The sequence below is a fragment of the Salvelinus sp. IW2-2015 genome, linkage group LG13 (genome assembly GCF_002910315.2).
Source record: "Salvelinus sp. IW2-2015 linkage group LG13, ASM291031v2, whole genome shotgun sequence".
NCBI lineage: Eukaryota > Metazoa > Chordata > Actinopteri > Salmoniformes > Salmonidae > Salvelinus > Salvelinus sp. IW2-2015.
The window spans coordinates 34,370,247-34,385,218 of NC_036853.1; the positions used below are offsets into that span (position 1 = coordinate 34,370,247).

Genomic DNA, 14,972 nt, shown 5'->3' on the forward strand with positions numbered 1-14,972 from the left:
TTGTATGGAACATATCTGGTATCTTTTATTTCAGCTCATGAATCATGGGACTAACACTTTACGTGTTGCATTTCTATTTTTGTTCAGTATATTTTGCAATCTGTATGGCACAGCGGTCAATTTTTTTGGTCCTTAAATGAAACTGGTAGACTTTTTCATTTATCACAATTTTCTTTAACCAATTTTGGTCTTTAATGCAGGGCTGACAGACAAGTTCCTTACTTTCTCCCCCTTCCACTCCTTTTTTACGATACTGCTACAATTACTTGGTTGTAATTTTGGATAGAGCAGAAATGTCCATATTTTTGTTAGTTGCATGTGTGACAACTCCACCAGTTCTATGTATGATATAATTTAAGGTTATACAATTGTACATTTTGTTTTCCAAATTAGTTTTTATCAACTAGTATATTTGAGTTGAACCATTATTTRTTGTAATATTTGTTCTGTCTTGTTGTGGATTAAACTGAAATTGCAACAGACTTTCTGTGGCTTGTTTTAACTTTAGCGATATTTAGAGAGTGAGAGGTTGTTATCGGAATAAAGGAAAAAAAGCCATTATTGAACAGGTGCAATACATTTATAAAATAATAAGCTTACCTTGACTTGGAAGAGTTTGAGTGTTGGATAGCCAAAGCCATAGCCAGCTAGCTAACATAGCATCCCCCTCTGTGTGAGCTGGGTGTTTGAGTGGACTATACTAGCAAACTAGCTAAGCTAGTTAAGTAAGTAAAACTTGAAAGTTAAAAAAAAAAGTAATATAGCTAGCTCGCTCTTTCTCCTCTCTCTCTCTCGCTTTTCCTTCATTTTTGAAGAAATTTCTTGAACTGTTCACCTTTTGTCTTTGTCAACTACTCACCACATTTTATACACTACAGTGCTAGCTAGCTGTAGCTTGTGCTTTCATTACTAGATTCATTCTCTGATCCTTTGAGTGGACAAAATGTCAGTTCATGTGGCAAGAGCTCTGATAGGTTGGAGGACATCTATGGAAGTGGGTGAGAACCATGAGCCTCCTAGGTTTTGTATTGAGGTCAATGTACCCAGAGGAGGATGGGTAGTTCTGTTTATACCATGGTGCAACCCTACAGAGTGCTGTTGAGGCTACTGTAGACCTCCATTGCAAAATAGTGTGTTTTTAATAAATTATTTGGTGATATGTGAATATATTTAGTATAGTTTTATGAAAAAAAAGTTATAGCTTTTTTAATGTGACACTATTTTTATGAAATTCATTGAGGAGAATGGTCCACCTCTGAGGAGCCTCTACTGTCTGCCAATATAGAAAATGCAGTTCCCTGATAATTGGTTTTGAAACGTTCTCAGGTTAGAACTTGTCTCAACATTTATCAAGCCACGGCGTTTGCTGACAGCTAATCCTTGATATTTCTTTGCTAGTAATACAGCTGGACTTTTTGGGGATGATTTTCTGCGGCTAACCCAGTTAGGTAGGCCTTTTCCAGATATATTCTCTGATTTTTGTATTCACTCTAACAAAGCCTCTCCTCTCTGTTGCCAGGTGCCTCTCACAGAGGCAGTGGAGCCAGTGGATTTTGAGGAGTACCTCAGCACTCACCCACCTATCATTGAGTCGGGCCCCCTGAGGGACCTGATCGAGTTCCCCCCGGACGACATCGAGGTGGTCTGCACCCCCAGAGAGTGTCGCACAGTGGGACAGGCCGTGCCTGAGGAAGGGTAGGTGCTGGACTGGGACAATACTGACTGGCTGGGTTCGAGTTGGTCCTGAGGAACTCAATCAGATCAATCAATACAATTAATTGAAAGCCTTTTTTTTTTATATCAACAGTTATCAAAAAGGGCTTTACCGTAGACCCACCCCCCAAAAAAGCCCCATACAGTACGAGCTGAGTCTGTATTATCAGTTGAGACATTATCAGATTCCTCTAGGCCTACATCAGGTCTAACTCAGTTGCAGCAAACAGGATGCATCTCCTCATTTTAACACAATTACACCAATTGATTTACCAAATGAATAAAGCAAATAACTGTTCTGGTTTTGACGTCCAGTTAGGAGGGGTGTGACGTTACGCAATGTTTAGATATAAATATATTGTCTAGAACAGACAACAAATTACTATTTGTCAGGTAAAATAGCTGGAATTTTCTGCAATTGAAATCCTGGCCGCCCAAGCGTTTTTTTGTGGTCGCCAATTATTACAATTTTTATACATTTTCGGGATGGAAAAACACTTTCAGTGTAAACTTAAACAGCTGAAACCAGATAAAGTATGTAGAAAAGACCATGGACCTATTTATTTTTAATAATATGATCTCTGAGAATTAACAATCACACAAAATAAAAGCTAGAGTCAAGGAGAATTTAAATAAAAACAATTCATTTAGAAGTAGCTGTTCTGTTATTATGTTTGAGCAAAATAACACAGCATTAGCCATGGCAAAATGCATAGAATTGCAGGAAATTTGCTTTAAAACTGCAAAAATGTCTCTTCTCCATGGAGACATTTTGTAGAATTGTAGGAAATTGGCTTAAAAATGCAAAGATTTCTCCACACCACCAAGATGGGGGATGTCATGCCAAAAAGTGTCCCCCTTTGCGTCACAATGGGATTTGATAAACTATTAGAGTTTGTTGCTATATCAATGGTGTGATGGGCTAATGATTCGAATTTGAGTTCACTACAGCCTAAATTACGTTATTTTCATCATCGCTATGCGAACAAGGCTGATTTCCGTGACCATTTCGTTGTTTTAAACAAGTTTTGTTTAGCTAATAAAATGAAAACTTTACTTCAAACTACTTTTGGGTACCTTGTTAATATTACAACATGAAATCCATGTGTTAAACGTTGCTACCTTTTGGAAATAGCAAGGAAAATGTGTAATCTGCTTGACACATTAAAGTTACTTAACTTACAGATCAGGAAGTCAGCTAATTTCCACTCCATTCATATGCAAATCCGTTTGATTCACACTCTGGCTTGTATGGCTGTCATGTTAATATTTTAACCTGCCCTTCCCTTATCTACACTGAAATAATATAATTTCAGTAGTCCTCTACTCAGATTTTTTTTTATCAGTCTTGCATAGCTCATTAGTATAACCTCGTGGTTGAACATGTATAGATATATATCTATCTCTCTCTCTATATCTCTATCTCTCTATTTATTGTAGGTTCTAGGATACAACACGGAATAATGTGGAACAAATAAATACCATCAAAGGATACCTTACGTCTTACTATGAACACCTTGTGAAACAGCTGTGAGAACCAACCTGGCAATATTTAAGATTTTAATACATACACTGATCGTTTTTGGTACAGTTGGTATTATTTTCACAGATTTTTTTTGGCGGGGACAGTCACATGACAATAATACTAAAATACTGAATTCTGGTTTGTGGAATTTTGAGGGGGTTGCTGTGTGGGTGGGAGGTTCTGCCTGTCACTTGTTCTCAACAGGCATCCAGTCTCGAATGGGAGATATGTACTTTTCATAACTTTTGGAAGGTATAGCCTACCTCAATGTGGTTCCCCTCTGTCTGGACGGTTTGGAGAGGTAAATTGAAGAAGATGACCATTTATTGCTTTCTTAAATGTCAACCAAATAATTTTTACCTGGTCAACAACCTTCACATCCTTCTCAGTTCGTGCCTGAAGGTGGTCTTTGAAGGTGTTCTGATCTGGTTTGACAACTTCCACCACATCAGGTGGTGTTTCAGTGATCTGAAAGTACTTTATCCAAAAATAGCAATAGACAAACAACAAACAAATCACAAATTTGAAAGACTACAGTATATGCAATAATTGTATATACAATCGCATTGTTTACCTCAGTCAACAGCTGCGGCTCCCGGACCGTACACGGTGGAGACCTGGATGCAGATGTTGTGTGCAAAGAGAATTACCTTCAGGTTTTTCTCCCACCCTTCCTGGTACCAATCAAGGGACTTGCCCATGGCAGTCTTGAGGGTCTGGTTGGTCCATTCAGAAAACCTGGAGCAGGGGGTAGGAAAGCGATATCTATTGACAATGTAAGATATTGAAATATGTCTGATTTATGCACCATGGAAAAACAAAAAGAAATTGTAACAAATAAATAAAACAAACCATTGGTGACAGAATATAACTTATAACATCCATACCTTGTTCCAGCGTTTATGACTTCGGTCACTCAAGATGACCTCAGGAGAACCATGGGTGTTGAAGATGTCCATCATTGCCTTGGAGTTGGCCTCGCCAGTCTCGTCCTTGAGGGGTATCATACAAAATGAAAATCTATTTTTGGTTGCAAGCACCCTTTTTTAATGGGTTACAGAAGAAAATGTAGAATTAAGAACGTACTCGTCCTTTACTGACCTTAATGGATATTGCCTCCACCCACTTTTTAAAGTGATCAGTCGCTTTCAGACACCAGCTGTTGACATTCCTGGATTTCGTGAAGGGTCCGATGAGGGCCACCCCTAACATTTAAAGTGTTAGGGAGAAGATTACGTTATTCTTACCCGTATCTTGTGTCATACAGTATGCATATTTTAATATTTGTAAGGATACTGACACACACACACATTCTATAATATTGAACTCTGCTGTGGTCAAATAATGCAACCATTACAAAACAACTTATCAGGGCAAATTTTGAGTTGGGACACTTACCAATCATGTGCCATGGTGAAACAACTTTGATGGGCTTCAACTCCGGCGCCACAGTCTTCGTCCTCTCAAACTTCTGCCAGGCTAGACAGGGTACTGACCTTTTTTAAGCAAAAAGTGACATTCATTGAAATTATAATAATTTCAGATATAATAGAATGTGATTGATAAACAAAAGGTTATTTTATGCGTTTCACTCCGAAATGGCCAGCATACATCTCGGTCAGCACGGCCTCCTTCTGCTCCTTAGTAAAATAATGCCCCTCCTGTGTGGCTGGCCATCCTTCCCCTTTAGGTACATATGATTGCCTAACAAGTTGGAAGAGAAGAGTTGTTGAATTACTCGAGTCTAAGTACATTTGCACTGCTGTCTTTCTCTCTCTCTGTTTCTCTCTCCATCTCTGTCTTCCACTCTCTTCCCACCTCTCTCTCCCTCTCTCACTTTCATCCTGTCTCACTTTCTTCTGTCTGTCTGGCGAAGACACCTAGTTAAGGACATTTGTAATTACCATTACTTTTTGACAGGGGGACACTTTTTCGTCATGACAGGGCCTCTAAAATGTTCTCTAAACGGGCCGACCGCGCCACCTGCCACGCCCACCACCTAAGCCCCTTTTGAAATAGAAAGCCCCCAGAAATGGGTAATCAGTAATAGCTCTTTTAATTACGTTTCCATCTGCAACATATGAACGTTAAACCTCACTGAACACATCTGGTGTTGAGGATGAGACTTTGCCTGTAACGTGCGGTATCTCTTTGCCTTCCAGGCACAATGACGCCCACGTCAGAGACTGTGTCAGGTCCTACACTGAGGACTGGGCCGTTGTCAACAGAAGGTAAGGCTCCTCTCTATTTTTTAGGGAGTGTGTCCTTTTAAAAAAAACGTATTCATTACATCTTAACACCCACATTTTAACCCTTTATTTTACACTTTTTTACAATTACACCTGGCAGCTAGTTATCTATTACACCTCAACACTCGCATTCTGGTCTACTTATTTCAACAGATACCATAAGCTTGGTACTGGGTTTAACCCTAACACCCTGGACAAGCAGAAGGAGAGGCAGAAAGGCCTGCCCAAACAGGTGTTTGAGGCTGATGAGATGCCAGACGTTAGCGCTTATCAGGGCGACCAGGTAACCCATAGCATTTGGGCAGTCAACTAGGTAACCCATAGCAACGGGGCGGTCATCTTACGCTTTCAATATTTTTATAGTGTGTGTATGTATATATAGGCCCTCTCTAACCTGTGTGTTTGTCCTACCCCAGGATGACCTGAAGCGTAGGTCCATGTCCATAGACGACACTCCGCGTGGCAGCTGGGCCTGCAGTATCTTCGACCTGAAGAACTCTGTCCCCGACGCCCTCCTGCCCCATTTGCTGGACCGAGCCCCCAACGAGGAGATCGACCGGCACAATGAGGAGCACCGCAAGTCCAACCGCCATCGCGAGCTCTTCGCCCTGCACCCCGCCCTCGACGAGGTTAGGACAGAGGCGCGCACACACTGCTGCATTTCTACGTATAGACTGAAGTGCATTTTGACGTGTCAGGCCAGCGTTTGCTTTGCCAGGGTCTTGTGCATGTCTGTCTCTTCACATGAATGTGTATCGTCAGCCATGATCAGGGTTGCCATGTCCTGCAGTTTTCCCGAAAATTGGGCTAATTTAAAAATTATGTGGCAGGTGAAAATGTATTGGTTGCGGGTATTTGGGCCACTTAAAAAAATATATATATTTCACTGTGACCTGTTGCTGACTCAGGCAGTGAGGCAGCGTGTTGCTGAGGTGAGTGAGGTGTGGAAGTAAAGGGCCAGAGCAGTGTCTGTGTTGACACTGAGCGCTTCAAGCAGACAGCTGAGTCACGTGAGTGAGAGGAGACAGAGCGGCAGGTGTCCACGTCGTGATAACTTTTTACCAGCTGTGGGTAGGCTATTTAGATTGTCATTATGGAGACACCTATTTCCAACCCTTTTTCCATAAAACATATTAACGCATTAGAACGGATGCGCATCAAGAATTAACGGCCATTAGACTTTAGGCGCTGTAGAGCGCATTAGATAAATTCGCTTGACGGTGGTTTAAACTGCATTATAAACTGGGTGGTTCGAGCCCTGAATGCTGATTGGCTGAAAGCCACGGTATATCAGACCGTATACCAAGGGTATGACAAAACATCTATTATTACTGCTAATTATGTTGGTAACCAGTTTATAATAGCAATAAGGCACCTCAGAGTTTGTGGTATATGGCCAATATACTACGGCTACGTGCTGTGTCCAGACACTCCGCGATGCGTCGTGTAAGAACAGCCCTTAGCTGTGGTATATTGGCCATATACCACACCCCCTCATGCCTTATTGCTTAATGCGAGTGGGAATTTGAAATGGAAGTTATAGAACTAACTCGTGTTCTTCTGTTATGGACAGAAGATTAGCCATCTATCTGTTGGCCATCAATTAGCCTATTAATTTCTATGCCGATGTAGGCTACTGTAATCTGCTGTTTTATACAATAGATATCACTGAAGTCATTGCAAATCAATTTGTGTCACTTGTGTAGCCTTCCTGGAGCTGTCAAATGGATTTATTCAGTGTTGGAAAAAGTAGGCTACCCAATTGTCATACTTGAGTAAAAGTAAACATACCTTAATAGAAAGTGAAAGTCATCCATTAAAATACTACTTGAGTAAAATTATTTGGTTTTAAATATACTTAAGTATCAAAAGTGTATATGCAATTTCAAATTCCTTATATTAAGCAAATCTGACGGCACCATTTTATTTATTTATTTATGCATAGCCACTCAGACATAATTTACAAATGAAGCATGTGTGTTTCGTGAGTCCACCAGGTCAGAGGCAGTAGGGATGACCATGGATGTTCTATTGATAATTGCATGAATTGGACCATTTTCCTGTCCTGCTAAGCATTCCAAATATATTGTGTACTTTTGGGTGTCAGGGAAAATGTATGGAGTAAAAAGTACGTTACGTTCCTAAAGAAAATAGTAAAGTAAAAATATAATTAGTAAAGTACAGATACCCCCCCCCAACAACTACTTCAGTATTTTTACTTAAGTACCTTACACCACTGGATTTAATAAATAGGCTATATTATAACTTCAGTGTGTTGTAGCCTTGCGTTATTATGCAATTATTTAATGGCCATGTTTAGTTAATGAAATTGGAAGTTAGAACTGTGACCATGATCACAAATGATATCGCAATTGCCGATCAGCTGATTTTCGGAGATTGGAGTATCTGTCCATAGGACCACTTTAAGCCGTACACTCCACAGAGCTGAGCTTTACGGAAGAGTGGTCAGAAAAAAGCCATTGCTTAAAGAAAAAATAAGCAAACATGTTTGGTGTTCGCCAAAAGGCATGTGGGAGACTACTAGAGGTCGATCGATTATGATTTTTCAACGCCAATTTATTGGAGGACCAAAAAAGCCGATACCGATTAATCGGACGATTTTTCTATTTTATTTATTTGTAATAATGACAATTACAACAATACTGAATGAACACTTATTTTAACTTAATATAATACATCAATAAAATCAATTTAGCCTCAAATAAATAATGAAACATGTTCAATTTGGTTTAAATAATGCAAAAACAAAGTGTTGGAGAAGAAAGTAAAAGTGCAATATGTGCCATGTAAGAAAGCTAACGTTTAAGTTCCTTGCTCAGAACATGAGCACATATGAAAGCTGGTGGTTCCTTTTAACATGAGTCTTCAATATTCCCAGGTAAGAAGTTTTAGGTTGTAGGTTATTATAGGAATTATAGGACTATTTCTCTCTATACCATTTGTATTTCATTAACCTTTGACTATTGGATGTTCTTATAGGCCCTTTAGTATTGCCAGTGTAACAGTATAACTTCCATCCCTCTCCTCGCTCCTACCTGGGCTCGAACCAGGAACACAATGACAACAGCCACCCTCGAAGCAGCGTTACCCACGCAGAGCAAGGGGAATAACTACTCAGTCTCAGAACGAGTGACGTTTGAAACGCTATTAGCGCGCACCCCGCTAAATTGCTAGTCATTTCACATCGGTTACACCAGCCTAATCTCAGGAGTTGATAGGCTTGAAGCGCAGCGAAGAGCTTCTGGCAAAATGCAGGAAAGTGCTGTTTGAATGAATGCTTACGAGCCTGCTGCTGCCTACCACCGCTCAGTCAGACTGCTCTATCAAATCATAGACTTAGTTATAACATAATAACACACAGAAATACGAGCCTTAGGTCATTAATATGGTCGAACCCAGAAACTATCATCTCGAAAACAAGACGTTTATTCTTTCAGTGAAATACGGAACCGTTCCATGTTTTATCTAACGGGTGGCATCCATAAGTGTAAATATTCCTGTTACATTGCACAACCTTCAATGTTATGTCATAATTACGTACAATTCTGGCAAATTAGGCGGCCCAAACTGTTGCATATACACTGACTCTGCGTGCAATGAACGCAAGAGAAGTGACACAATTTCACCTGGTTAATATTGCCTGCTAACCTGGATTTCTTTTAGCTAAATATGCATGTTTAAAAATATATACTGCTGTGTATTGATTTTAAGAAAGGCATTGATGTTTATGGTTAGGTACACATTGGAGCAACGATACGCACCGCATTGATTATATGCAACGCAGGACACGCTAGATAAACTAGTAATATCATCAACGATGTGTAGTTAACTAGTGATTATGATTAATTGTTTTTTATAAGATAAGTTTAATGCTAGCTAGCAACTTACCTTGGCTTCTACTGCATTCGCGTAACAGGCAGGCTCCTCGTGGAGTGCAATGTAATCAGATGGTTAGAGCGTTGGACTAGTTAACTGTAAGGTTGCAAGATTGAATCCCCCGAGCTGACAAGGTAAAAATCTGTCTTTCTGCCCCTGAACGAGGCAGTTAACCCACCGTTCCTAGGCCGTCATTGAAAATAAGAATGTGTTCTTAACTGACTTGCCTAGTTAAATAAAGATTAAATAATGGTGTAAAGAAAAAAAAATATATATATATATATATTTTTTTTTAATCGGCTAAATCGGTGTCCAAAAATACCGATTTCCGATTGTTATGAAAACTTGAAATCGGCCCTAATTAATCGGCCGACCTCTAGAGACTACCCAAACATATGGAAGAAGATACTCTGGTCAGCTGAGACTAAAATTTAGCTTTTTGGCCATCAAGGAAAATGCTATGTCTGGCGCAAACCCAACACCTCTCATCACCCTGAGAACACCATCCCCATGAAGCATAGTGGTGGCAGCGTCATGCTGTGGGGACGTTTTTCATCGGCAGGGACTGGGAAACTGGTCAGAATTTAAGGAATGATGGATGGCGTGAAATACAGGGAAATTCTTGAGGGAAACCTGTTTCAGTCTTCCAGAGATTTGAGACTGGGATGGAGGTTCACCTTCCAGCAGGACAATGACCCTAAGCATATTGCTGAAGCAACACTCGAGTGGTTTAATGAGAAACATTTAAATGTCTTGGAATGGCCTTGTCAAACCCCAGACCTCAATCCAATTGAGAATCTGTGGTCGGACTTAAAGATTGCTGTACACCCGCGGAATCCATCCAACTTGAAGGAGCTGGAGCAGTTTTGCCTTGAAGAATGGGCGAAAATCCCAGTGGCTAGATGTGCCAAGCTTATAGAGACACCCTAAGAGACTTGCAGCTGTAATTGCTGCAAAAGGTGGCAACCACTTTGGGTGGGTGAATAGTTATATGAATAAAAAAAAAATTTTTTTTTTTGCATCTTCAAAATGGTAGACATGTAAATCAAATGATACAAACCCCCCACAAAAATCCATTTGAATTCCAGTTTATAAGACAACTAAATAAGAAAAATGCCAAAGGGGGTGAATACTTTAGCAAGGCAGTGTATCAGGGGCTATAGCCTGCATCTTGCTAACCAAACCATGGCAAAGTTGATTTACAATCATAAACTCAGATTTTAGTCAGTAGGCGTAGCCTAATTCTATTGAATGACAAGTCAATCTAATTGGCCATTAATAACGGTATGTAGTCTTAACATCTGGCACATAATAACAGCACAATTGCCAGAAAATAATTTAACAGAAAATTATAATTTCTCTTGCTACATATTCAAATTATTTTATTAGTTCACAATAATTATTTTGATGGAAAAAAATTCTTAGGTCATTAGAAGTGAAGTCGATATTCCTTCTTAATTTGCTCAAAAACGTTAATCTATTCTCTTGCTGCTGAGAAAGACAAATGGGGTAGTTTTCAGGCCTTGTGGGCGGGTTTTGAGTAGTCATTGGCCAAGAAATTTTAGCTAGACCTGGCAACCCTATCGATGCTAATGCTGTCACATCACATGGCTTTTTAAAGCGGCGAAAATTCACGAAGTTGACGCTACTGGTTTCACACGAGTGTGAAAATACGTTTCATCAAATAGTGTTTATACACCGCATATTCCAATACATAATGTACCATACAAAAACTTATGTTCATGTTTTTCTTCTTCTTATTATACATTCTCTGCGTCCTCAGGAGGAACCAATAGAGCGCCACTGTGTGCCTGATGTTCCTAAGGAGCACTTTGGCCAGAGGTTACTCGTCAAGTGCTTGTCCTTGAAGTAAGTGGGGGAACACACCGACAACCTTTAAAAAAGCATTTTAGCTGCACTCTTTTTAACTGCCTTCTGCTTTCTACTGACCCAATCCTTTTTCCCCTTCAAGGTTTGAGATCGAAATCGAGCCCATATTCGCCAGTTTGGCCTTATACGATGTCAAGGAAAAGAAAAAGGTAAGCTGTTATGTTTTCCTCAATGCCACTCGGCCCTGAGTTGTTGGGTCAGTCTCTGAGAAATCAGTAAGTGGTTGGAGTCCAACATGAACTAGATGACTGGGCTATAAAAGTTTACATATGAGACCTGTTATCATTGTGTGAATGCTCTTTAACTCATACCATGTATGAGTAACACTCAATCGTTGCTCATACGCATCAAACGGTAACCAATTTAAAATAAAGTCCCTCCAAGCCCCTCTTCCATGCTCAGTCAATTTCCAGTGAACAAATATTTCAGAGTTTTTAGAAACTTCAATGTTGTCAGATGAAGTATGGGTAATGGATTGAGAAATACGTTGCACTAACCGATATCAATATCAGACTATTCTCCTGTCTTTTTACACTGTTTATTCCACTCAATTGCACGTCTCTCTCCCTCATCAGATATCAGAGAACTTCTTATTCGACCTGAACTCGKAGCAGACTAAAGGGATGCTGCGCTCCCACATCCAGACAGCAGCCATCTCCACCCTGGCCCGCTCAGCCATCTTCTCCATCACATACCCCTCCCAGGACGTCTTCCTCGTCATACAGGTCAGCATCACGCACATTTCTAGAGTTGCAAAATTCCCTAAATGTAAAAAAATAATAAATTAATCAGAAGGGAATAAGATGTAAGTAAATCATCCAACAGGGATTTCTGAAAAAACAGGGAATTTTTGCAGTGTTAACTTAATCATTTCCTTTTACATTTGATCTGTATGTGAGGAGTGACTAACTTCCTTCCTGTGTGTTGGCTGTCCCCAGCTGGAGAAGGTGTTGCAGCAGGGTGATATAGGAGAGTGTGCAGAGCCCTACGTGGTCTTCAAAGAGTCCGACACAGCCAAGGTAAGAGCGTTCTTTAAAAAATACATTGAAATAAGCAATTGACTCAAAGTGATGGTAATCTTTTCATAGATTAGGTAGATTCAGTGGTGTAGATCACCAAACAGATGGAGGAGATGCATTGATTGTCTCTCCTTCCATATATAGAACAAAGAGAAGTTGGAGAAGTTGCGGAGCCAGTCGGATCAGTTCTGCACACGTCTGGGTCGGTACCGGATGCCCTTCGCCTGGACAGCCATCCACCTGATGAACATTGTGAACAGCGCTGGTAGCCTGGAGAGAGACACTGAGCTGGAGATGGGACTTCCAGGTCAGAACGCTTGGGGATCAATAAAGTTGTACAGAGTTGAATTGATTACCACAGAGGATGGCCAGTTCTTCCTGGAAGTCAGTGCCAGCTGAGAACAGAACAGGGCCGTGCAGTTTGTCTATATGAGTCATCGGGTGGACATTAGTCATACTTGAGGGTAAGGTTGCTGATGGAGAGGTTTCATACTGGGGGAGGGGACTCAGGGAACACATCTAAGCCGCTTTTCATCAATTGTTAACTTTATTATCATATGAAATGAAACATATCATTGAATATAGAGTGTAGAGGCTGGTCTATATGATTACCTTTGACCTTGTGATGTAATGATGATTCTGTAACTCTGACGACCCTGGCTGTGGCTTTCTGTTGGCCCCCCCCAGAGAGGAAAGGGTCATGGTCGGAGAGGAGGAACTCGAGTGTTTCGGGCCGGCGCTCCCTGGAGAGGACCACCAGTGGAGACGAGTCATGTAGTCTGAGCAGCTTCAGACCTGCTACCCTCACCGTCACCAACTTCTTTAAACAGGAGGGGGACCGGTTGAGTGATGAGGACCTGTATAAGTTTTTAGCTGACATGAGGAGGCCGTCTTCTGTACTGAGGAGACTGAGACCAATCACAGGTACAGTAACCACCACCATCAGCACTACTCACTGCGTCAATAAACACAATCTTTTGAATTGAGTCACCATATCAATCCATTAACTAGAAAATGACCTTTACTGAAGTAAATGTGGTGTGCTTGCTAGTCTTGAAGTATTTATGGTTGTGAAATAGTATTACTCGTGGTAGTGACAGCAGTAGTAATGGTAGTAGTAATAGAGTTTTCAAAGGTTATGTATTAGTTATAGTAATCTATTTTGGCGTGGTGGGTAATTATTATGGTGTGTTCTAGTCGGATAATATAGTAGGCTAGAGTGAGTACTACACTGAGTGTACAAAACATTAGGAGCATCTACTCTTTCCATGACAGACTGACCAGATGAATCCAGATGAAAGCTATTATCCCTTATTGATGTCACTTGTTAAATAGACTTCAATCAGTGTATACGAAGAGGAGGAAGGTTTAAGCATTGAGACAATTGGAACATGGATTGTGTGCCATTGAGGGTGAATGTGCAAGACAAAAGATGAAGTGCCCTTGAACGTGGGTATGGTAGTAAGTGCCAGGCGCACGGGTTTGAGTGTGTCAAGAACTGAAATGCTGCTGGGTTTTTCACGCTCAACAGTATCCAGTGTGTATCAACAATGTTACACCACCCAAAGGACATCCAGCCAACTTGACACAACTGTGGGAAGCATTGGAGTAAACATGGGCCAGCATCCCCTCGTACACACTACTCTGGCGTTACAAGCGTCATGCTCTACCAACTGAGCTACAAACAGTTTAAAAGCTGTGGCAAATCCAAATAATTCCCCTTCAAGCCTATGGAGAATTTATTCACATTTACAAATGGCACAGTTCTAATTAATGTTGTATCTTTACCATTTCATGCCAACCCGTGGCTATTTTATATAGAGGGTTACCTACTGATCATATCATGTGTGTGTTGGAGACCGATCTGAAAACCCGCAGCTGTGGCCTTGGACTGTTTCATGTAAATGTTGAAAATGGATCTTATTGTAATTCTGGCTTCTCAAACCAACACAGACATCCTTGAGATGTTTCTACAACGTGATTGGCATCCACCTGTGGTAAATTTTAATTGTTTGGACATGATTTGGAAAGGCACACACCTGTCTATATAAGGTATGACAGTTGACAGTGCATGTCAGAGCAAAAACCAATATTATACTTAGAGCTCCGAGACAGGATTGTGTCGAGGCACAGATCTGGGGAAGGGTACCAAAAAATGTCTGCAGCATTGAAGGTCCCCAATAACACAGTGGCCTCCATCATTCTTAAATGGAAGAAGTTTGGAACCACCAAGACTCTTCCTAGAGCTGGCTGCCCGGCCAAACTGAGCAATCAGGGGAGAATGGCCTTGGTCAGGGTGGTGACCGAGAACCCGATGGTCACTCTGTCAGAGCTCTAGAGTTCCAGTGTAGAGATGGAAGAACCTTTCAGAAAGACAACCATCTCTGCAGCACTCCACTAATAAGTCCTGTAAGTCGAGTGGTCAGATGGAAGCCACTCCTCAGTAAAAGGCACATGACAGCCAGCTTGGATTTTGCCAAAAGGCACCTAAAGGACTCTCGGACCATGAGAAACAAGATTCTCTGGTTTGAGGAAAAATATTGAATAGCGCAAAGTATAGAGATGCTTGATGAAGGTTCACAACAACCCTAAGCACACAGCCAAGACAATGCAGGAGTGGCTTTGGGACATGTCTCTGAATGTCCTTAACTAATCAATTTAGTCTCAAATAAATAATGA

General features: G+C 40.8%; 1 protein-coding gene across 10 annotated transcripts in view; it reads left to right on the forward strand.

The window, feature by feature from the left end:
* Positions 1-14,972, forward strand: part of LOC111971371 (dedicator of cytokinesis protein 7) — a 117,241-nt gene that overhangs the window by 13,132 nt on the left and 89,137 nt on the right. For all 10 annotated transcript variants that reach the window (XM_070446239.1, XM_070446240.1, XM_070446241.1 and 7 more), the window contains exons 3-12: positions 1,520-1,695; positions 5,401-5,469; positions 5,641-5,770; positions 5,904-6,116; positions 11,168-11,253; positions 11,357-11,423; positions 11,850-11,999; positions 12,213-12,293; positions 12,438-12,600; positions 12,981-13,217. In XM_070446239.1, coding sequence (XP_070302340.1) covers positions 1,520-1,695; positions 5,401-5,469; positions 5,641-5,770; positions 5,904-6,116; positions 11,168-11,253; positions 11,357-11,423; positions 11,850-11,999; positions 12,213-12,293; positions 12,438-12,600; positions 12,981-13,217 — 1,372 coding nt within the window. The remainder of the gene's footprint in view (positions 1-1,519; positions 1,696-5,400; positions 5,470-5,640; positions 5,771-5,903; positions 6,117-11,167; positions 11,254-11,356; positions 11,424-11,849; positions 12,000-12,212; positions 12,294-12,437; positions 12,601-12,980; positions 13,218-14,972) is intronic.